The sequence below is a fragment of the Lissotriton helveticus genome, chromosome 1_2 (assembly GCF_964261635.1).
Source record: "Lissotriton helveticus chromosome 1_2, aLisHel1.1, whole genome shotgun sequence".
NCBI lineage: Eukaryota > Metazoa > Chordata > Amphibia > Caudata > Salamandridae > Lissotriton > Lissotriton helveticus.
In genome coordinates, this window is record NC_136058.1 from 62,437,825 (window position 1) to 62,463,758 (window position 25,934).

The 25,934-nt window shown below is 41.9% G+C and overlaps 1 protein-coding gene across 2 annotated transcripts in view; it reads right to left on the reverse strand.

The window, feature by feature from the left end:
• The window catches only part of LRRC7 (leucine rich repeat containing 7), a 2,053,453-nt gene that overhangs the window by 967,167 nt on the left and 1,060,352 nt on the right, over positions 1–25,934 (reverse strand). Inside the window, exon 9 of one of the 2 annotated variants that reach the window (XM_078668795.1) lies at positions 8,132–9,123. The exons of the other annotated variant lie outside the window; for it this stretch is intronic. Within the exon in view, the coding sequence (XP_078524921.1) occupies positions 9,111–9,123 (13 nt within the window). The 3' untranslated portion in view covers positions 8,132–9,110. Of the gene's footprint in view, positions 1–8,131; positions 9,124–25,934 lie in introns of those variants that run through there. 2 annotated transcript variants of the gene reach the window in all.

Sequence of the window (25,934 nt, forward strand, 5' to 3'; positions counted from 1 at the left end):
CTTCGACAAATAAGACACAAGGGTTCTAAAATTGCAAAACCCCCATCCAAGATTTAAACGAGATAAATGAACACACGCTGCATATTTCGCATATGAAATATTTTCTGTTAACAATGGTAATTCAGGCACCGATTTACCAAATCACCAGTTCTACTTATGACTGCTATTATTTGCAAATTAATCTTATCCAAGTTATTCACAAAACGGGTCTACCCAAACACGCGTGATTTGCCGCTGTCAAAAGAAACGGTTAAAAACACACGTATGCCTCTTCTCCATGCAAGACGTGCGCATTTTTCATACACTAAGTAAAATACAAATTCCTGTGGTTAGAAAATTAGTTAAAAAAATTATGAATCTTTGTAAAACCTTTCACATTTCTGAATATCTTCCTTTCTCACTAAAATGTGTGATCGTCCTGCACCCTCTGGTCCTGCACTTTTCATTTCAGCTTCAATATTAACTGGACAACCTATAGTGAACAATAGGGTTATTTGTTGAGGGGGGTGCAAGCCCCACACAAGTCACTAAATTAACCTGTACTTAACTCTCTGGCAGTTAAGTTCAACTTTAGAGGCAATCTGTAAAGTATTTATGCAGAACAAGACAGTAATAAAGTGAAAGCACAGCACAAGAAAAATTCCAAGTCATTGAGAGACATAGGGAATTTTAATAAATAAATAAAGTACAGAATCACAAAAATCCAATTACTAGAACTGGAGATATTACATTTGTAAGTCTTCAGTAAAAATAGCACCAAAAGGACAAAGTGGCACTCTTGGTCATATGGTCGCACTAGACCAGGGGAAAATCACAAGTTCAGCCCTCACCGCTGTGGAGCGCAGGTCAGATGCAGAGACCAGGTTAGTCCATCGAAAGAGTTACCTACTCAAGTCTAGCATAAAGAGTTCTTTTCACATTGAATGAGGACACAAGGCATTCAGCACGAAGAACAGGATGAGAGTCGCAGACGGTTGTTGCTGTAGCGTGAAGATCCATTCGATGCTAGAGCTTTGCAGTGGCAGTCATCATGGGCTGTTGCTGTTGTACGATGTGCAGGTTTCGTGTTGCCAGTCGTCATGGACGGTTGCTGCTGGTGCAAACAGCAGGTTTCACTGGAGCTTCGCAATGGCGTACGTCGTGGGCGACAGAGTTTCATTCGAAATGGCATGGTTACAGTTGCGAGGAGTCTAACCTCAGGATTTTTTCCTTTGGAGAAGCTTTCACTGAAGCCAGCAAAACATACTGGACCTGGGGGCACTTCTTGGGGATCAAGACTCACTTCAGCAAAGGCCAGCGGCAGGGCTAAGGAATGCCACTGAAGCTTGTTCTGTCCTGTAACTCAAACAGTAGGCCAGTCAACTCACCCTTGGAGTCATTCTGGGTTGTCTATGATGAAGGCAAGCAAATCCAGTCTTCATTCTTCTGACAGAAGGGCCGTCCTTCAAGTAAAGGGACAGTTCTCTGGCAGCAGGGCAGTCTTTCTTCTGAATCTTCCACAGGTCCAATAGTGTTCCAAAGAGCAGCTCTAGAGGTCCAATATATTCATTTATATCTGGTGATGACTGGTTCTGGAAAGATCTTCTCCCTCCTCTAGTCAATGCTCCAAACTGCCTGGGATGAAAAAAGGTAATGCAGGCCTGGTATCAGGCTCCTCTGAATGTGCTGGAAGCAAAACCCTTAGAAGACTAAGTGCAGCCCATTCTACTCATCCTACCAGGATGGCTCATTATGTCCACAACTACCATACGCACACTTTCTCGAAGTAATTCACAAACTTCAGTACAGGCTGCAATGACAGGCTGGAGGCATGTTTAAAAGGCTACTTTAGTGGATGGCACAATGAGTATTGCAGCACACTATTAGCATTTCATTTATAGGCCCTGGGTACAGGAAGTGCCTTTTACAATGGTCTTACAAGTAAATTAAATGTCAAATTAGGTGTAGGCCAATTTTACCATATGTGAAGGATAGATATAAATCACTTTTGCACTGGTCAGAAGTGGTAAAGTGTCCTAAAGCCCACAAAATATGAATTCAGCAAAGAAGAGGGGCGACACCAAGTAGGGAATAAATAAATAACTAAAAATAAACATGTTATTGAGATTGGGAATTTATTTTAATTATTGCTTAAGAAGATATTTCTAAATGTATTAATATATTTAAAATAGCTTATTATTTTACACATTTCATTTGATTTGTTAATCTGCTGCAACATTTAATTTATTAGTTCTAGCTTAAAGTTAAACACACAAACTCTATTTACATGTACAATTTACATTGAAATGCTTTGAAAATGTTTCTCAAGTCTAATAAACTTCAATAACTTCCACTATACTAGCACACTCTACCACCTAAATTGAGTGGGTGGAGTCATGTAACTATGCACCATGGTGCAAATCTACACTCAGACATGGTGAACAGCAAAAACGTGTACAGTGACACTGTTAGAACTGGGGGTCTCTAGTTGGCAGATGTAGGTACCTTTGACCAAATAGGGACCCTTGCTTCTAGTGAGGGAAAGGGGAGTACACTCCTGGATAACCCCTGCTCACCCCCTTGGTAGCTTGGCATGAGGAGACAGGCTTATCTTAGAGGCATTGTGTTAAGCATTTGTGAACACATACAGTAATACAGTGAAAACACTGCAGATGGACACCACACAGGTTTTATAAAAATAAGTATTCTTTATATTGACTTAACACAAGACCACAAATATTTCAAGTTGATGATAAATGCAACACGTTTCTCACATAAGTACCTTGGATGCGTAACGCAAGACGAACAAAAGGTTTGCAGGGAGGGTGATGCATTGGTGTCTTGCTTAGGGGGAGGTGATGTGTCACACCTCAATGCTGTCGCAGAGTAGGGGATGCGTCTGTTTCTTACTGGAGAGGAGGTGATGCGTTGATTCTTGTACTGCGCTCCGGTTACGACGCAGCAAGATAGCACCTCGATGCGATTTGACAATCCGGTGCGATAAGATGGTGCCCTTGATGCGATGCGACGACGTGAAGACGATGCGTGAACACCGGACGGCTGTGCGGCAAACACTAACTTTGGAGCCGCGACAGGCCCTGCGACACGCTTCTCCGGTGATACGATGGCGACTCTTGCGGTGGCGACACGCTTCTCCAGTGATGCGATGGCAAACAGCTGCGACGGAGACATGCTTCCCTGGTGATGCGGCGGCATCCTCTGTGGCGGTGACACCCTTCTCCGGCCATGCGACAGCAACAGCTGCGACGGCGACACGCTTCTTCTCGTTGAGTCGCACTTCCAGCTCTCAGCGACACGCAGGCGTCTGCAGACAGAATTCCCAGCAATGAAATTCAGAGGGGAGTTGGCAGTGAAGTATTGTGGCCCTGAGACTTCAGCAGGATGCAAACACAAATTCAAGCCCTTGGAGAATTATTCTGCAAGATGATGAAAGTTCCTTAAAAGTTTCTTCTCCTTTCCTTGGCAATGAAGACATCACTGCAGGCCAACCCAACAAACAGCACACTGGCAGAGGGGCAGTTCAAACTCCTACAGCTTCCTTGGTTCTTCTCCCTGGCAAAGGTTTGTCTTGTTGTTCCAGAAGTGATCTAAAGATCTGGGACGCAATATTAATACTGCAAAATCCTTTGTTCTCTGAAGGCAGAGGGCCCTGTACCTAGTTCAAACCAGTTCTGGGTGCATTCTGCCAGTGCACACCTTCTTCCTTTGTCAGGTGGGCCAGGGTCCTCAGACACAGCACAGGAGGTGGAGCCAGCATTGTAGAAGGCAGGCACAGCCCTATTCAGGCCCAGGTGCTACTCATCCCACCAGTCTACAGGCAGATAGGTCTATTCAGCCATGTGCTGACTCATCCTGTTTCCTGGAGTCTCCCCAGCCCCTGTCACTCACAAACCAGACATGCAATACACAAACTAGCAGAGGCAGGCTGGATGGTTAGGTAACAAAAATACCCACTTTCTGAAAGTGGTATTTTCAAACTCAGAAGGTTGAAACCAACTTTACTAAAATATGTATTTTATCATTCTGAGCTCAGGCATACTAAATCCGACTTTCTACCATGTTCCCTGGGTCAGGTAGGATTATAAAATGTTATAATTAAACTGCCCATTCTGGCCTATGGGGACAGGTAGCCTTGCAACAGTGAAAAACGAAAATGACTGTAGTTCACTATCAGGACATGCCTCACACATCAGGGCAAGTCCTACATTTTACATATAATGCACCCTGCCCTTGGGCTGACTTTAGGGGTAACTAACATGTAGAAAAGGGAAGGTTTAGGGACTGGCAAGTGAGCACATGAGCACTAAACAGAAGAAGTAATAGGCACTAGAAAAGGATGAGTAGCTTGGGCTGTGGAGTAACGATGGGCAAGTGAGTGGCCAGAAGGCAATATGCAGCTATGTGACACTTTCATAAAACAACTAAAGTGATAATGAAGTAGGGAGAGGAGGAAAACAGGAAAACAATTGGTGAGTGGCAGAGTTGGTGTATCACAGGGAGGGAAGTGAAGGGGGGAAGCACACTGGACAGAGAGCAAGAAAATGCATGCACTCAGATGGAGTGCTGAAAGAAGAAAATAGTAGTCCCCTGATGCCAGGTATGGAATAATACAAGTCATTTTCAGTTTCTGTTCTCACACTAGAAAGAAGAAGGGCAAGTGACTTTCATGTTAATTAGGACAAGGCCTGTGTCATGTCTCAGATATGTGTGCAGCACGTGGAATTGCATAGTTAAGGAAATCAGAAAATTTCCAATCATTTTTAGGTGTTAGATGTCAAGCTTAACCCTCCTTCAACTTAAAAATATTCTGGTAACTTGACGTAAAAGCAATCAGGCTTAACTTATAGACAATGCGTAAAGAATGTATGCAGTACAAAACACAATACAATTCCACACAAATTTAGAAAAATAGAGTAAGATGTAATAAACTAATTTAGATCAAAACAACAAAAAACCCAATCACTAGAACCAGAGATATGTGATTTCAAAGTTTTAAGTAAAAATATTGCCCTAAAGCACAAAGCAGCCGATGTGGTTATCTAGACAAAGACAAAGTCACAAATTCAGCCTGACCATGATGGAGTGCAGGTTGGATACAGGGACCAAGTTAGACCCGCTGAACAAAGTACCTTAAATACTGGCTTGCGAAAGTTGCAATAGCCCACGTATAGGATGCATCTCACAGCGGTGATTCTGAGCAGCGGTTCCAAGGAGGCTGCAGGGTGCGATGAGAGGTTCAGCGTGTGTGATGCATCACGCAGCGGCAATTCCTCAGTAGAGCTATGAGGAGATGTGTCATGCTGTGTCCGTTCTGCCCACAGGACAACACCTGGGCTGTCACAGCACCTTCGGGCCCACTTCCAAGGGTACAGGACTAAAGGTGGCACCACTTAGGGGGTAGGACTCACAGCCGAAAAAGTCCAGGTGCTGGTTTCAAGGTGGTTGGAACCTTTCACACTCCTGAGATTTTGACCAGGAGGTCAGCCAACTAGCCCTTGGAGTCACACCGGTGGTCCTGAGTTTATTTACATATTAAAACTTAAATGGACACTCATTCTTTAAAAAATAAACATTTATACATAGTGCTTTACTGTGTTGAAATGCAATATTAGCCCAGTATTTTTTACACCTCAGTTGACTGTATTTTGGAGGAAGAAATTTTGAAAAAACGAATGTGTAACTAATACATTTCAAGTGTATTATTTACACTTTTTTATTTTCCATTTTTATTAGGCTATGGCATTTGTGAAGAATAAAGGACAACATATGTAGTAAAACCGTGTATATTTTGTACAACTACATGAATTTAGTGGTAAATATCAAATATGTTAATGTGGAAAATGTTTTAACAATGAAGACATATGAACCTTTGGAAAGAAAGTGAGAAGACAACAGCCTCAGGTGTACCTTCCATTTCTAGACCTTCCCACCATGAAAAAAAGAGATATAATCAAGACGTTCAGATTGAATAGGCAAACTATACTGGATTTATGTCATCAGCTGGAGCCAGATATTTAGCCTCACAACAGAAATCCCACATCTATTACACCAATTGTCTAATTCATGGCAGTACTTCATTTTTTCAGGCCACAGGATCCTTCAAAAACACTGTGGCAGTTTCTGGTGGCATGTCACAACCACCTTTCAGTGGTATGCTACAAGAAGTTATATCTTCAGTGAGACCCAGCAACAGCTTCATCCATGTTCCACAGCAGCAGGATTTAGCCAATATGAAGGGGAACATTTATGGTTTGAGCCGCCTACCACATGTGGTTGGAGCAATTGATGTCACACATATTGCCTTAGTGCCACCACACACCAGAGAACAGGTCTACCAGAATCGGAAACACTTCCATTCAATCAACATGCAAGTTATCTGCTTACTGGATTTGTACATCACAAGCATCTGTGTGCATTTCTCCTGCTCTGCCATGATTCCTTTGTACTACAGAATAGCCCCTTTACCACTGCAAATGTCACAGCTTGGATCTGAGAGGGCTTAGCTTGTTGATCAGTACAATATTTCATAATATTCTTTGGATATTTTCTAGTTGAATAATCTGAAATTGTGTTACTTCTTTTGGCACTTTTTTGCCTTCCGTTTTGGAGACCTAGCTTGTACCACCCAACCATGGTTGTTGCCACTGCTGAGGAATCCAGCAATGCCAGGAGACGTGCGCTTCAATGAGGCCCATGGAAGAACACAGCGCCTGTGGATCGGGCTTTTGGGCTCCTAAGGGCAAGATTTAGTTGTCTGGACAAAACTGAAAGAGCCCTCCTCTAGTCATCTGATAAGGTGGGCCAAACCACCATGGCCTGTTGCATGCTCCACAAGAGAGCCCTGTGACGGAACATCCCTTACATCACAGAGGATGGAGACCATTAAGAGTCACCGGGTAAGATTCTGGAATGCCAATTGAAGATGATAGAGGTGAAGAGAGAGGAGTTGACTAACGTGAAGATATCATTAACAACTTCTTCTCATGAGTGTAAGTACATCTTTACATGTTATCATTTTTACCATTATACCAGCTATTGATGTGATGATGAGAGACGTATGTGGTGGTAATTTGTTAGAAAGGGCAAGTTCAGGGAAATTCAAGCCAAAGGTGTTTGTTGATCAGAGTGTTGACACATTGACTACTGAGTTCAGTTACATTGTTTATCCCTGATTGTTGTGTGAAACTGTCCTCCAGAAGTTGACTTTGTAATGTGCCCATTGTTATATGTTTGATTAGTAATCTTTAAGTTGTGATATGTGTTGGGTTCCTTCACCATGTAATCCTAATTTGGACATTTCAGAGTTGTGACATTTGCAGGTATATGGTGCTGTTTTAAAGTACAAAGGTAACAGAGGTGGATCCTGAGAAAGACGGACACAGACAAATTATGTACCAAGGCAACTTGCTCTGTGATTGAATGGAAGATTGGAAGATTACATTGGACGTCTAGGGGTTCTCAGTCATGTGTTGGCACTAAGGTAATATGTGTGCCATCATTACCTCAAACCACATATAGTGGTTGAACCAAATCATGCTATTCTCCCTTAACACTGGCCAAATCCTCATTGTGTGTACAGGGCATGCAGCTGTTGATGCATCTCATCATTGTAGGACATACGTCTTGTGGCACTCCACTGAAACTTGGTTGTGACAATCCACCAGATACTGGAACAGTGGATTGGAATGATCATGTGTCTATACAATGTAGTACTGTCATGTTTTTGTCCATTGGCTTTATTGATGTGGGATTCTTTATATGAACCAAAAAATCTGGCTCCAGCTGATGACATGAGCCAATGATACTTTGTCTATTCAATCTAAATGTTTTGCATATATCCCCTTTTTCCATGTTGGCAAGGTCTGGAACTGAACATATGAAAAGTGACAGTATTATTGTTATGTATTGATTGTTCTGTTAGAGAAAATATTGACAGACAATTATTGGTCAAATTAAATAAATATAGTAAGAGTTGTGGTTGGGAACTTGAGAAAAGCATTACCTACTTGCAAATTATCTTTGTTTACACAATACTTTGATTTTTGTTACTGTAAAGTTATGATGGAAGGAAACAAATGCATTGATATAGTTGTGATATACAACACCAGTCTATGAGTTTTTGAGTTGTGAGTTTATTGAACTAAATGTGAAGCAATTAAACAGGGTGAAAATGGAAAAGCAAACTGAAAAGTGAAGAAACCAGTCATGGTGAATGAATCCATAGTTGAAGAGTCAACATTGTTTGAAGTCCAATGTCCAAATTATGACTGGCATCAGAAAGGTAAATGTGTCCAGAAATAGTACACAGAGTGAATGCTAGTCACACACTTGAGGAAATTAGGTTTGGGGTTTCTTGTTGGTTATGGCAGAGATCTTGCTATCCCAACCACCAGATAAGTTGGGTAGACGTTCTCTCCCCCGGAGAGGGGAGATCCATAGTTGCAGGGCCTGGGATGGCTATTGGTGGTGCTTCCGGTGGCAGGGCCTCCCTTCCTGTGGCAGATGTAGATTGGGCCAGATGTTTTAGGACCACAAGAAGGAGTAGATTGTGCTGGGAAAGCCCTGGTCATATGGGTGCACATGTTCTGCAGCACCCCAGTCATGGAGCCAATGGAGTTGTGAGCCTCCATATGATAATTGAGGTTTCAAGGCAACTGCTTCATCTCCCAAAGCTGCCAAGACTTGGTCTATGGTGGTCTGGGTGAGAGTGACACTAGTGGCCTCACTTTGCTGACGTACAGAATCCCTCCCACAACCCCTAACCCCACTACCCTGTGCCCTTGGCCCAGTGTGCCTCATCCAACTTGATCCTGAGTGACCTGGAGCTGGTAGTGCTGTGACCTCAACATTACCCAGGACTGGGGGGAACACAATCAGTGTTATAGTGGTAGGAACACAGGAATTGAAGGATGTGGTTAGCTTAAGTGTTACAACTGGGGTGGCCGGTGTCGGTGTGGGCCCAGTGAGTCACTGGAGCAGTCTGCCCATGCTGACCAGATGGACCATGATCCTCATCGTCATCCATATTACCAGGAGTGTTGCCCTCAAGGAAGGCTTGATCCCTGGCTGGAGTGGAGGTCTCTTCAGTGGCAGATTCCTGGCCATGTGGTTTAGAATTTGGACCTATTGAGAAATTGAGAAAATATTGATTAGTAAAAGTGTATATTATACGTCCGAATCTTTTGAGACGAACAATATAGATACTTAGGAATAAAAAAGGTAAAGATTATTATGATGATAGCTTTCAGTGGTATTGAACATATTACCCTACCTTTTAGCAATTTTAAACAGTACAACTTCAAATTAGCAGGTAATACGATGTCCTGAAATGTTTATGAAGTGATTAGGAAGTATACCTAACATCTCCCAACCATTCAACCCAACACAGTGTAAAGGGTGAAATGTGTAACTGACAATTTCAAGGTGTAGCTGATTTCAACACAGACATTTACACAACTCGGATGGATGTTTGGCATTAGTCCTCATGCGAACAGTGCAGAGTGACTTTTTGACAATTAACACTTATATTCAGCCTAGTAATTATCCTACCCTTCAATTTGTGGGTCAACACAGTTTGATTGGTGAAACTCATGACATCAATTCAAATGGGTGAGAACAGGACAACAGTCAGAAAACAACACAAACCATTTTCAGAAGAGAGTATTGAATAGGGATTGTTCCTAACATGACACGTTGCCATATGTTGGAATCTGTTAGACTAGAGAGAATGAGCAATATGACATAGCAGTAGTCTTTTGACAAAACAGAACAGGTCATCATGGTAGTTGTAGTAATTTCAAAGACAACGTTCCAACACTTTCAAAATGGTTCGTGGAACATATCTGTGAAAATGATGCAGTTGGAATGGGACAAACGTTTACAATATGACACACATATGTGTAATGGGTTATTTGGTGTTGTAACACTTACAGGCACCATACCATCATGTGACATGTAATGGAGATTGACACCTGTAATGGTAGATGCAACACAATACATTCTCACAAACAATCCAACTTATCTGATACTGATAGTTTGGGGTTTCTGTGTTAGGTAAATATGTGCAGAACGCATTGGCAACCGCAGAGATGAGAACAAACAGGACATTGATGTTTAGTGAAACTTTGTGAAGTATAATTTACCAGACTCCATTCCATCAGGTATTCCTGTACCCGTCAAGCCTTCGGGATGTAGGCTCTGCAAGACATTCTCCTCCCAGGACACGAGTTGAAAGCAGGGACTGGGAAAATCCCCACCAGTCTTCTGGGCCTCCGTGTTATGGTTGGAGGCCTGGAAATGCATCCTCCTTCTCAGGTCATTCCACCTCTTCATCATTTCCTCCTGTGTATGCAGGTTGTTAGCTAGAGCATTCACTCTGTTGTCTATTCTGACCCACATTTGCCTTTTCAGAGTCAGAGATAGGGGTATATTTTTGACTTAGATTCCAAACAATTGCGGATCTACTCTTATGATTTCATCCACCATGAATGACAATTTTCCCTCAGTAAAATGACAATTTTTGGGGCCTGGCATTGTGCAATGAAATATGAATAAATACAAAAAATTAAGCACAAGGTAATAAATGAAAGAAGATAAAGGGACGAGAAACAGGGAAAAGGAACAAAATAGCCTTACTTAATTGGCAAAAGGTCTGCTAGAAAATGTTGTGGTGCAGTGGAATGCCAAAGGATCATGGTCTTAAATAGAGTGTTTTTTATAGTGTGGCATGCAGGTGTTTCCCTTTAGCCAATGGACATCAGGTGTGTTCTACTAGTATCCAACTAATGGCCACAGTGAGGGTGCATTGTGGAGCGTGTACCACAATGGACTCCTTCCATCAGGGAATAGCCACTGGGAGGCCGCCAGCACAACTGTGAAATTTAAACCTGTTCAGTGGGAACCCACCGCTCTGAGGGCGACAGAGTACTATTTGCCAGCATTGAAGTTGGCCGTATCAGCAGCGGTGTGCCGTGACCACGGCAGGAAACACTCTGTCAGTGTGGAAGGTGAGTCAGCCTGCATGCATCTATATATGGCCAGCGAAAGACCGTCTACTTGGTTGAGTACTGGGGACCGCCAATGTGGTGGGATGGCATTAAGGCCATAAAGATCTAAATCAGTTCCTTAGGATTGGGCAATTACTGGAGCGACCCTGCTTTAATAAATAAAAGTACTAAGGCCATCGTAAAAGAGGCATTTTGGAATTTCAAAATGTATTTCTATCATAGTGGTTTTAATTTAGGTAGACTTCCAAATGAGTTCCTGTCTTATAAATATATACCTTCCCAGGAACACTACATGGATGCAAAGGTACCCTGCCAGGCAAGAACACGGTACATTAAATTTAGGCTGGGTACGTTGTTGGTCAGAAAGTTCACTAATAATTGTAAGTATAACTCAACCAAATCTCCATTCTGTATAACTTGCACTGACGTTGAACATTTATTAATTGTTTATCCTATGTTTACTCTGCCATGAAGGGCATGGCCCTGTGTCTGATACATGATAAAACTGCTTTCTGAATCCTGTGATGGACACTAGTCCTTTTGTAGTTTAAGCCCTCAGCCGTTATTTTTATATGGTGTGGCTACAAAGGAAGAGGTTGAGTCTATTGTTAAGACTTTTTGAATTAATAGTTTTCATACATTTTAAATTGTTTTTTGCTGTATTGGTGATACTTTTGTTTACCCGTTCACAAAAATTCTATAAGTTAAAACATTATGGGTGCAATATTATAGACAACTTTTAATTGAAGACTGTATTTTATTGTTATGACTTTGGAATTAATGGTCTATATGTATTTTAATTGATTTTAGCTTTTCAGGTGTGATTTTTGATCCCTGTTAATATGTTAACATAAGAATTTAAAAGCCAAAGCATTATAAGTGCAATATTATGGACAACTCTCATCTAAAGTGTTTACCTTATTGTTTATAACTTTCTTCTGATTTTTTTTTGTTTACAAGTGTTTATAGCTTCCGGATTGTACAGACAAATTGTTTTTTGAATGTAGTTCTAAGGGGCTAGACCCAAAAATTAACTTATTTGTAAAATGTACGCATATCCACAACTGGATTCTACGTCCACGTAAGTATTAAATTGCTGCCAAGATTGGTGTTCATAACCCCAGCAAAGTATGTAGTCCTGGTGATTGCATCTCTCGTTAGGGATGTTAAATGAGAAACTCAACTTTTTGGACAACTTTTTGACCTTCCACTTTAAGCTAGTATGTTTAAAATGTTTACTCATGCCTTCTATTTTAAAAATGTTTGTACACATTTGTAAAGAGGGAAAACATGTTAAGCAATGAAAACACAATGGGCCTACTGAATAATAGATTCATCCATAACTGCAAAGCTGGTACCGCATGACTGCTATAGACTGTCCAAGGGACACAAGTGACCAATAAGGGCACTAAAGCTAGGTAAACAATTTACTTGAATAATAACAGAATTCAGGTTAACATCAATTTACAACCAGAGCTCAAATTGTCCTTTTAGAAAAGAAAAATGTACTTTACAAGGTACATCAGATCACTTCTAATTTCATACAGCATGCAGTATTCATGATGTTCTTAATGCTTTCAATTTTGATTTTGGCTAATTAGTTTTCCAGCTCAGTGTTTATTCCTATTCAATTGCAGTGTGTATTCTCAACTACGAAAAACCATTGATATCTCACCGAATGAGAACTTACCCCGGGCGGAGCAGGCGGAGTTGCTCTACGCGGAGCTCTACGGAGTTGGGCAAAAACTCTGTGGAGCTCCGTGCCTCCCACTCCCTCAATAAATATTAATCAAATAAAAATTATAATTAAGATAAATAAAAGCACACTTACCTTTATCGCGGCGTCTCCGGGCTGCCCTCCTCCTCCTCTCTGTGGTGTGCTTTTATTTACCTTAATTGACATTTTTATTTGATAAATATTTATTGAGGGGGGTGGAGGTGGGAGGGTCTGGGGCTGAACTCTGCTCCGCTGCGGAGTCTGAGGTTTTGCAGGAACTTCATGTTATCCGCAGAACAGGGAGTATGCAAAAATCCGCAAACTCCGCCAGTGTAGCGGAGTTTGTGTCCAGAGTTAAACCCTTCGGTGCTCATGATGGAGTGGTTCCGTCATGAGCGCCGGTTGAGCTGTGCTAATGACGGAACCACTTCGTCATGGCCCCGCCCGCTCAATAGAACCTTCAGCACAGCGCGAAAATTCCCGCCGCGCTGAAGGGGTTAATCAGAACCTGAAAGTATGCAAATACCCCTTGCACTGAATCCTGGTATCTGCAGAGCTATTAGAGGATAACCTATTCAATGCCAGGCAGAATTCCCTAGGCTGATCTTAGATACATATTTTTTCATACACATGTAAAATGCTCATGTATGTATTTGAGAATAGGGATAATCCTATTAATTACACAGGCGTATACTTGACTAACGTGTTTCAATGTCCCTTTAAGACCAGCTTTTTCAAACCATTATACCAACAATGGTTTGTGTTTCCATTCAGGTACTTCCAGGTATCCAATATTGTAATAAAAGATGCAGCATAAGCCATGCAAACTCTCTGATAGATTGCACACCGTTTATATAGTAGCCCTTTCCTTATGCATTGTTAGAACTATAGCACAGTATGGCTTAAACCAAGCCTTACTTTCACAACATGGTATTATTACATTTAAATATATAATTGTTGATGTTTTTCATATTAATTATTCACTCATTACTGTTCTGGCTGTTTTTCATTTCTAATTTTAAACTCAACCAAAATCATTTCCTTTACAAAATAATTGAAATAAAAGATACACATTTGTGGATGGCACAGCTTGAAGGAAATCCCATTGCCTTTATCGGAATTAGGTGCACAAATTGCAAGAGGTGTAGGATGATGATGTCTATCTCTACTTTATTGAAGAAATTATCAGATGTGGGAATGTGTTTAACTAGTTTGCCTGACCAGAAGGTGATAATCTTCAAAAGGATGAAACTACTCTTCAGAGGCTTGATAGGTGAAGCCTGCAAATACCTCATTCAATTTGTTAAAAGGTGCACCCTTAGAAGTACTACGGTCAAGGAAAGTAGACTATTAAACATTACCAGAATGCAATTTACAGAAAGAGGTGGTAGAAGATTTTCTGAGTAGGCCTCCTCAGAATGTAATAACCTACTAATCATCTCTAGGAGTTTCCTTCCCTCTTGACCTTCTGCACACAGAAACTCCTCCATACACCACACACTAGCATCAGCAATTAGCCGCAGATAGTATTTCAGAAACACTATACAAACGTATTGTTTCATTACATTTCAAGTCAATGTCAATAGAGGCATCGTCCCTTCTTTCAATATTGATTTGTACATACTGTTTCTTGCATACTACCAAATTTAACCCACAGACAAAACTGTATGCACTGACACAACCTTTGTTACCACCTACTGTTTCTGCACAACCACCAGCATAGATGCAGAAGTCTACATCAAGATTTGTTATTTCCCCAAAAGAATCCAAACTCTGGCCTTCTCCATTCGGCCTTTTCCATTCTTCCCCAAGCCTTCGGTTCTAAAACGTTTTTTCTGGGTTAATTTGTCTTCTGCAAGTATCCATACAATACCTTGTTTCTAGAACAATTCTCACAGAGATTGTGCCCAGATTAATATTATTCAATGTCTTATCCTGAAAGGGAGATAGTATATATATGTCCTCATTGCATTCATATTAATAGAGGTCGGACAAATGTGTGTCTATGAGCCAAATGTTAAAAATCTATGCACACATTTTTGCGATAATGAGTAACCCAGAACATTGTGGTTTCTTTGTATCAAGGTTCATATATGTTCAACTTCATGCAAATTGTGATAGAGAAGACCTATTACAGAGATAAATGTGGTGGTTTTGCCCTCCTCATGTAGTATTCCTCAAACTATTTTGCTAAAGGTTTTGTCGCATTTCTATATAGCATGAACTTGCAATAAAGGATTTTCACTAATCTTGATTGTGAAATTTTTCTTCTTTATATTCTATGCTGTTTCGCTTCCTGTTTAGAAGGATGACAACAAGAGAGAACAGGTGCTGTACTTTAACATCTTGACAGTATACCAATTCCTGTTGTGACTTGCTATTCAGCACTGCATGTTCTGCTGTCTGACCCATCCCCATTTTTATGCTTTACACTCTCCCTTGACAATATGCTGGTGTTGTGCAGGATGGATGGGGAGGGGTTAAAGGTTGGAGGAGAGGCCATTAAACTTTGTTCAGTGGTGTGATGGTTTTCATACTAAACATGATGATTCTTCCAGCCTCAGGCAGGTGATGTGTTGACTCCTTCAGCCACACAGCAGGCTTGCATCGAATTTGGTGCTGGGGTTTCAGATGTCGGAGACGTCTGGACTTAGGATGCAGTGGTTCTTCCAGCCGCAAACAGTCACTGCGTTGATTTCTCGACCACACTGCAGTGATGCGTTGGTTTTTCAACCTCACCGCAAGTTTGTGGTGTGAAAATCAACGCAGGAGGGTGATAATTGGATTTTCAGCTCTTAAAGCAGCAAAACAGGTCGCAACTCCCAGCAGGGCAGTTCTGAGGAGCTGCAGATGAAGTCTTTGATGCCCCTATGACTTTCAACAGGCGGCAAGCACACACAAGCCCTTGGAGATCTTGGAAAGAAGAATTTCAGAAAGAAATGTCCAGTTCTTTCACTGCTCAGACAGAAGCAGCAGCTGCAGGCCAACCCAGCAAAGCAACACAGAGAAGAGGCAGCACCTCTCCTAACAGCTCTTCAAGTGTTCTTCTTGGCAGAATCCTCAATCCAGAAATATTCTGAAAAGGGCAGGTTACAATCCTTGTACTTCTTTCTGCACCTTGTAGTAGGCATACTTCAAAGGATAGTCGTTGTAGTGCACACAGCCTGCCTGGCTCCAGACACACTACAGGGGGGTGGAGACAGCATTGTGAGAGGACAGATACAACCCTATTCAGGTGTCTGTCCCAACTCCTCCAACCACTCTGGCTCAGGAAGACCCATCAGTCTGGTGATGGGCAGTCAGAATATGCAGGACACACCTCAGCTCCCTTTGTGTGACTGTCTAGAGTGAATAAACAAACAGCCCAACTGTCAGTCTAAATCAGACATGGATTCCACAGGCAGGCAGAGACACAGGATGGTAAAGCGAAAAATTGCCCACTTTCTAAAAGTGGCATTTTCAAACACACAATTTTAAAACCAGCTTCACAGAAAGATGTGTTTTTGAATTTGTATGTGCTCAGGGAACCCAAACTCCAAATCTTTATCTCTTCCCAAGTGAAAGTTACACTTGTAAGATGTTACAAGGCAGATCCAATGATAACCTATGGAAGAGATACTCCTTGCAATAGTGAAAAACGAAATTAGAAAGTATTTCCCTAACAGGACATGTAAAACACACCAGTACATGTCCTACATTTAACACACACTGCACCCTGCCCATGGGGCTACCTTGGGCCTACCCTAGGGGTGTCTTACAAGTAATACAAGGTTAGCTTTGGGCCTGTCATGTGTGGGGGAACTTTCCATATCGACATGGCAATTTTAAAACTGCACTTGCAGACTCTGCAGTGGCAGGCCTGAGAGATGTTTGCAGGGCAACTCATGTGGGTGGCACAATCAGTGCTGCAGGCCCACTAGTAGCTTTTGATTTACAGGCTCTAGCCACACACAATGCACGTTTCTAGGGACTTACCAGTAAATCAAATATGCCAATCATGGACAACCAAACATAATCACAATTTACACAGGGAGTACTTGCACTTGAGCACTGAACAGCAGTCAGAGTTCACACACCAGCAACAATAAAATCTAGCATACAGTCAAAAATACAGGTGGTAGAGGCAGAAAGACAGGGGGAACCACAACAGGGGCGCCAGGTCTAACACCAAAACTACTAGAGCAACTCCAAGGGCTAGTTTGCTGGCCTCCTGTTCAGAGCCTGAGGGAACATAAAAGACTCCCACCATCTTGAACCCACACCTGGACCTAGCCACAGTGAGTACTGAACCCCACGGTTTTGTAGGCGAAATAGGCACAGTCTAAAACTTGGGATAAAAACTGCTCCGAGAAGATTGGGACCAACCTGCTCCTCGATACGCCCAGGGTGCATTGACCGTCAAACTGATTTTGTGGCTGCGTCCACTACGTTCTTCTCCGCAGCAGCAAATCCTGTTCAACAGTTCTTCACAAAAGAGGTATCTGATCTCCTGGAACTGTCTTCGGCTACAACCTCGTGCCTCATCCCGCTGGAGATTTTTGACTTCCAAAAAAAAGTCCAAACATTGAAATCTTCACAGTGACTTTGTCTGGCGGCTCCCCAACGATGATGCTCCCTTCTAGGACAATGCCTACAGCCTTGTCCCGCAGAAATATACTTTCTCAGATTATTAAAAAAAAAAATTTCTTCGAAGTCCACAGGCAAGCGCTGACTGGGCCGCATCGCCAGCCGCAACCAACCCCAACTCATTCGAACCACCAAGAGGACCTCCTTCAAGGAACGCATCAACAACAACGCGCACAACAGCAAAGAGCTCTTCAACATCGTGAAAGAGCTCGCCAACCCCAGCTCGAACGACATCCCACCTTCGCAAGACCTCTGCGACTCCCTAGCCACCTTCTTCCACCACTAGATCGCAGACATCCACGACAGCTTCAACACCCTGACCCCACAGACAGCCGCCGACACTTCAGACCCTCCACCCCCCCAACTACACCGGCCTCCTGCTCTCCTGGAACCACATCAACAACAATGACACCATCAAAATTATGAACGCCATCCACTCCGGCTCACCATCAGACCCCTGCCCTCACCACATCTTCAAAAAGCAAGCTCCATCATCGCACTCCAACTCGGGAAGATCATCAACAGCTACTTCGAGACCGCCACCTTCCCAGAGAGCTGGAAACACTCTGAGATCAACGCCCTACTCAAGAATCCCAAGGCAGACTCAAAGGACCTTAAGAACGTCCGACCCATCTCCCTGCTCCTGTTCCCTGCGAAAGTCATCGTGAAGACAGTCAACATGCAACTGACCCGCTTCCTTGAGGAGAACAACATCCAGGACGCATCCCAATCTGGATTCCACAGCAACCATAGCACCGAAACCGCCCTCATCTCTGCCACCGACAACATCACAACCCTGCTGGACAATGGCAAAACCGCAGCACTCATTCTCCGGGACCTCTCGCCCGCCTTCAACACCGTCTGCCACTATACCCTACACACAAGCTGCCACAACGCAGGGATCCGCGACAAAGCTCTGGACTGGACCACCTCCTTCCTCACCAGCAGAACGCAGAGAGTCTGCCTCCCCCATTCCAATCGGAAGCCACCAAGATCACCTATGGCGTACCCCAAGGATTATCCCTTAGCCCAACCCTTTTTAACGTCTACATAGCACCGCTTGCCAACATCGTCCGATCGCACAACCTCAACATCATCTCATATGCTGACCACACCTAGCTGATACTTTCCCTTACCAAGGACCCCACTACCGCCAAAACCAACCTCCACGAAGGAATGAAGGCAGTCGCAGAATGGATGAAGAACAGTTGCCTAAAACTGAACTCTGACAAGACGGAAGTCCTCATACTTGGCTCCACCCCTTCTGCCTGGGACGACTCCTGGTGGCCGGCCACACTGGGAGCTGCACTGACACCCATCAACCACACACGCAATCTGGGTTTCATCCTGGACTCAAAAGTATCAATGATCCTGCAAGTCAACGCCATCTCCTCCTCCTGCTTCAACACTCTCCGCATGCTTCGCAAGATCTACAGATGGCTCCCCACCGGAACCAGAAGGACGGTCACCCAAGCCCTGGTCAGCAGCAGGCCGAACTATGACAATGCCCTCTTTGCAGGAACCACAGCCAAACTCCAGAGAAGACTCCAACGCATACAAAATGCCTCCGCATACCTTATCCTCGACATCCCCGCGACAGCCTCATCACTGCCCACCTGAAAGACTTGCACTGGCTCCCCACCAACAAGAGGATCACATTCAAGCTCCTCACCCAGGCTCACAAAGCACTCCACAACACCGGACCAACATACCTCAACAAACGACTCACCTTCTACACCCCGAACCGCCAGCTTCGCTCCGCTGACCTCACCCTCGCCACAGTTCCACGATGCATCCACGGAATGACCACCAGAGGCATATCACTCTCCCACCTCACAGCCAGGACATGGGACACCCTCCCCATCCATCTGCGCCTGATCCAGGACCTACTGACCTTCAGGCGACTTCTCAAGACCTGGTTGTTCGAACAGTAGCAGCACCCCCACCCCCCTCAATGCCTTGAGACCCTCATGGGTGAGTAGTGCGCTCTACAAATGAATGATTGATTGATTGATTAATCCACTTTGTGTATCTGACCTGTGCTCCATCATGGTTGGCCATATTTTTTTTACTTTGAAACAGTCTTGTGCTGGGAGATGTCTGCAGTTGGTGCTGTGATCTTTTAAGTGCTAGTTTTTAATGGCATTTTTAAAAGTTCATAACTGCGGATCTACTGATTGGATTTTTGTTGTTTGGTGTCAAGTAAGTTATTAAAATTAACTCTATTTTTCTATATTGGTGTGGATTTTATTTGATTTATGTTTTCACTTTGTACTGCATAAATAGTTTATGCCTTGCATCTAAGTCTGAATGTTTTTATTGCCAAGTTGCCCATGGTTAAGCACAGGTTAATTTAGTGTTGTTTTGTGGTTCATCCTGCCTGGGATTGTGCATGTTGCTTTACCGAGGCTCACACCCCAGTCAACCAACAACATTTCTCACAGGTACGCTCATAACGAGTAATTAGATGTACAACTTTCATCAAAGGAAATGCATGATACATTGAAAGAAATATTGGCTCTTGATGCTGGCAGTGACATTATAGAATTTATCTTTTTAGATAAGAAGGAGTCACAGGAAAAAGAACACAAAGAAGTAAACAGTACAGTTCAGTAGAAGAAGCACTTTCTGATGCTGATGCTGATGGAAGGGCAAAGAGCAATCATAAATCACCATATTCCTTATGGAGCCTGTTGATAATAACCTACTGTCGGTCTACTCTAAACCATGGGAAATAGGAATAAAAGCTGCAAGAAAACACTTCCACTAATGATGAATATGTTTTTCTTAGTTTGTTTGGTTGCCTGTATTTCCAACTGAAAACGAAATATACTACTTGTTTCTCACAATATCTTTAGAAGTACAAAGTCTAGGGGGCAGATTTACAACAAAGTGACGCATCTATGGAGAAGCATCACTTTTCCTGCGCCACCCTGAGACACCCTTGTGCCATCACGGATACTTACAATACAGCACAACATGGCGCTGTATTGATACATCTTTTGGTGCAAAAGTCACGCATTGCTGGATACGTGTCGGAAGCAGGGAGGCCTATCCTCAATGTCCTGCATTACTCCTTATGCCTGCTTCAAGCAGGCTTAATATTTTGACGCAGTGCTGTCGTAGAAGTGGCACAGTCAAATCTTGTAGATTTCACTGGGTCACTCCTATGAGGGTTTTTGCGTGGGAGCGCCCACGCTGCATACATTATACCTTGCGCAGGTATAATGTGACACAGGGCTGTACAACGTGACGATCTTCCTAGATGAGTCACATTGTAAATGGGCCGCATTTTTACACCACTACTGCGCCACAAAAAGTGCTGCAACGTGGTGCAAACATGACGCAAGGGGCTTGTAAATCTGCCCCTAGATTTTGAAAACGAAATCAATCAACACTGCAGCTATGGCTGTAAGCAACCTACCAGCAATAGACAGGGGTCCTACAACCATAGGATCTCAAATAAAAGCAATGGATACCTGACAAATAAACCTACAGCCCTGAAATTTTGTGTCCGATGCAACTTGAAATCACACATTGAAGCCTTAAAATCACACTTTAAATTTGATAATGTCAAAAATGCCTTGATAAGAAAACTGACCAGACTGTAAATACTGCTAGAGTAAATCTCAACCATTTTCAGGCTGTGTAAGGGTAGGGAAAGAGTCTGTAAATGGCAACATACTCACTAATTAATTTGAGATCACCAGCTCTCTAGACAACCACCCTGTATGACCCTTTCACTCCCCACTCTTTACATGCTTATCACAGAATAATTGTATGCAATTGTGGCGTACAATTACACATTAGTAAACCTATTTACACATGCCAGAAATCAATTTGTGGACAGGAGTAAATGAAACCAACTGTGTAAACGTAGGAGGACACCTGTAAATGATTTGGGGGATTTGGCCCACTGTGCTTTGTGGGAAGATAGGGACACATTAATGCATTAGGGGTCAGTGGAATAGCATAATTCTTTGGAATGGTATTACCATTGAGGCGAGCAAAACAATTGGGCTTATTATTGGTCCTCTATGTCTATAGAGATAATGGTAGAAGAAATGTATAGATTGGGGTGTACAACCCTCTCTGTAACAAGTGGTACTGATGTGTAATCAAACTCATCGAGAGCTACTATTATTACTAGTGTTGTAATAGTAACCACATTGGATAAAATTACATTAATGGTCACCATATGCAAGATTAAGACCAGCAGTGATCACCTCAGTTCATCATGTGTGGTGCCAAGTGCAATGTAAGAAAGGTTTTGCTAGTATGCTTTGCCTCTACAAGGGTAATACATAAAAGCCATAACAGTAATGTCTGGTACCAAGGTGATAACAGTTGCAGAAAGTCTCCCCAATGCCACATGATTTAATTACTCAAATATCATATTTAAATATATTTTGGAAATTCAGCCATTTTTCTCCAAATACCAACTTATGAGTCCTGATCACAAACATAAACTTGCTTCTGTCCTCTGGCGAATCCTAGCAATTCACTTGATGGGTGATTATGCTGTCTAAAATTCAGAGAAATGTGAATGTATGCATAAGTACATCTTTGTGTGCATTGGTATTCTGAGACAATGTTTATTCGCACACATTATTGGAGAAGCTTCTAGGGGGGAAAACTGCACCTCCTATATTGGGATGCTGAACATGACAACTGTCACACTTCTACCATGTTCAGATCAATTGCTACTCATTATGACCTCCTTAGGAAGTAGTTTTTAATCACTACTCATTGAATATCCAAGTGAAATATCCAAGTGGTTAAAGTAAAACACTTTTGAGACCTTTCGTGGGATTAAATCTGCGCTACATCTGCCCTGCAGTTATTCAAGAGCCAACAATTTCTTTAAATAAATTAAACAAGGAAACCGGTCATAAAACATATTTGAGCAGTCGATTTTTACAATTAAGTAAAAATCATGCTGCCATGAGGCTTAGCAGTCATATAATGGGCCGTGACTAGAGTTATCCATCATGCGCTTAGTTTGCATAACAGATGTGAATAGATATTATACGGCCCATAAAATCCTTAAATGAAAGTGAATTATAGTTATTAGAAGAATGCATTAAGTTCATTTATATTTTAATCTTACAGAATATAGTTTCGTACAAGTTTTGTATAAAATCTACAAGAAATTGTCAATTTCGGAGTTTTGAAACTGAAAATAAGATTACTCCATTTGAAAATATTCAATGGACTTCATGAATCAACTTAAGGGCAATTAACAGTCTGACAAATTTGAAGTGAATGCATAATTTCCCAGGCTGATCATAAGGGCGCACTCACAGTCCACATGGAACCTTTGCAGAACTGCACTGCAATGTTTGAAGACGGTTTATGCTCAGAGCAGGATTCTACCAATGTTTGTTTCTATGACCGTGACATTTCTGAAACATTTCTATTTGTAATTTCATTGGACACGGCTGTACCTCCATCTGCTCCTTGGCGCCTATTCCCTGCTTTTTAACCGGCTTCAGTGCTCTTCGTGACAAACGTTGTCTGCCCACATCCTCCATGTATGTCTGCCAAGGGATTTATTTGTTCTTTGGAACAAATACCAAAAATTCCCTGCACATGAGTCTTAGAGCCTTAAACAATTCCATTTAATTAATGCTGAAATTACCAGAGGATTAGGTTCAACTCCAAAGTCAAGGTTTCTTCATGAGTTTCACAGGAAAATTCCTTTCTGAGTAACCCTTAAACATGCCCTCTTTTACAAAATATTTGACACTCTTTTCTAAAGCGTAAAAAGGACTGGTTAGCGAGCATGCACGAGTTATGTAGCCCTACACCTGTGCCGGCTCATCCACTGATGTGTAGGAGCATCACTCCACTGCCTCAGCTGCAAGCTGAATACAAAAATAAAACGATAATAATGTTTATCATAATTTTGGTTTTTGTATTCAGCTTGCTGCTAAAGCCAGGTGGGCGGGCCGAGCTGGCTCCCTGCATCACAGGGAGAGGAGTGGTGACAGCACCTAAAGTGCGCATGACACTTTGGCCGCACGTCTCGGGCTGGCCAAAGGGTCATGCACACTCTGCATGTTCTCCACCCAGGCTGGGTGGAAAACATGCACAGCCTGCCAGCCCCTGTCTGAGCGTCACACCACAGCAGTCAGACCAATCACAACGCTGCTAAGGCAGCGTTGTGGTTGGTCAGGGGATTCGGAGAGGCTGTGTGCTTCCTGCCGAGAGGAGGACTTAGAAAGAATAGGTGGCAACCGGCGGTAAAGAGGTAAGAGCATTTTTTTTTATTCCCCCCTCTCTCCTTCCCTTCCACCCCACCACCCCTGGTTGGTAGCAGCTACTACTGCCCTGCGCTATTAGTGTTCACGTACAACTCACAATCTGTGCAGATGGGAAAAAAAAATAATTTTAAAACCTCATTTTCTAATGAGCAGAAGATGGATTTTTTTAAAAGAATGCTGGTGACCAGCACATTGAATTCTTGCACATCTTCAAACACATCCACTGAATATTGACACACCTGAATGAAATGATAAAAGGTAAAATGTGTAAAATACAAATTGTTAATAACACATCCATTTTAAGCTAGTTCAGAATGGGTTCAATACTATAGCATACGTTAATTTAAAAAACAAATCATCAAATTTGTGAGGACAAATATACCGCTGTTCATAAACATTTGAAGATGTTTCCTTCTATTAGGAGAGAGATAAAAGTAAAACCATCCTTGCAGCCTCAACGGGGGAAATGCTCAGGTCAACGCAGGTCCCAGACACAGGGTCAAAGAGAAGTCTTATAGACTCCAGAACCCCCTCCAGCATCCTCTCCCTTTCATCTTCAGCCCACCATGCAGCCCCTTCTACCCTTTATCCAGTGAGATGCAGTACACTTCAATATAATGCAAGAATGTAGAGTATGAGATAATTAGTCTTTTCAAAATATTGCGCCTCCCATTTGTGACCTTTCTCACATATCTTTCGTCCCTAGGGACACATTTGAAAATTAGCTGCTGCACCTCCTCTTGTAAACTGCATCCCCGTCACTATCATAAATAACACCTTGGGATCTCTACTGACATTTCAGAGTAATCACATCTCCTCTTTTTTTTAATCTTGGCCTCTTCCTTTTAAGCTCTGCGACCACCCACAATCTAAATTTCAAATTTGCCACTCTCATACATGCATACAGATATACAATCATATTCATACACATGAACCCAAACATATACTTTACTACAGACAGATAAGTATGCAGTCAGATGGAGACACAGCAAAACAAACTGACAAACACACTCATAAGGTGTTTCACAATGATATTGAGTTCAAAATATCGTGGGACTCAAAATTATTGTGAGGTGAAGAATATCATGAGATAGAACATCACAGGTAAGACTTGATTTGTATTGCTATTAAAAATATTGGGGATGATTATGATGTCGGTGGGAAATCTCATTAATAGTTTATAGAAAATGTTTTCATTTTAGTTAAGTATAAAATCTTAATTGATATTTTGTACATGTATATTTAAATATATTGCCTTTATGTTTGCAATTGTTATGTTTAAAATTCAGTTTTTTAATTAGTTACTTTTTACATTTATTAATTTATGTTTTTAATGTAATGTAAAAGATGTGAAATGTATGCTTTTTTAGATGTTTTATTAATTTGTTTATTTAATATAGACTTCATTGCATATTTTCTTGTCCTATTTTTCATTTGTAAATTAATTTGATATATGGTTTTACTTTTTTTTTGGGTGTTGTCTGTGTATTTTAGTGCTAATCTTATTTATTTATTTAGTTTGTAATGATTTTTACGTTTTAGATTGGTTTGGGAATAGTAAATCTGTTCTTAAAAAGTCCTAAACGTTCCCCAATGTGGTTAAGTTGTTAAGTTTAGAGTGGGAATAGTAAATCTGACACACTGCCCCCACTCACCGAAAAGCTCAAAATGTATCCCAATGTGACTAAATTTGAAGTTGGAATACTACATCTGACCCTCTCATAGTCCAACACTTTCCTCAGTGCAGCTACGTTTGCAGTGGGAACAGTTAATCTGACCCCTTTACCCGGTGCAAATAAGGTTGCAGACAGAATAGTAAATAGAACCCTTCCAAAGTCCAATAACTCCCCCACTTTCCTCAATGTAGCCATGCTGGGGTGAGAATAGTTAAACTGACCCACTGCACTTTGCCCAGTTGTGAGGGGAAATTATAAATACGATCCATAAAAAGTCCAATACTCATTCCGATGTGGCTAATTTTGGAATGTGAATAGTAAATATGACCACCATAAACTGTTACCATCTGGTAATATTTGTAATTTTGTAGTTGACATGCTTAGACTAATTTTTACTATTAAGTATTGTATTTATTTATATATTTTTCACTTACTATAAATGTTCCAATATTTAGTTGTACATTGCCAACACATTTTAATATAAACAATTTTCTAGTATACATTTTTTGAAATCATCACAAAGGGAACTGTTCCCAAACTGGATTTTATAGTATGTTTAGTAGTACTACAGCAGCACTACTAAAGTGCTACAAAAATGCAATTCATAAACCCACAAGTGTAAATCTCCACCTCTACTTGTCTT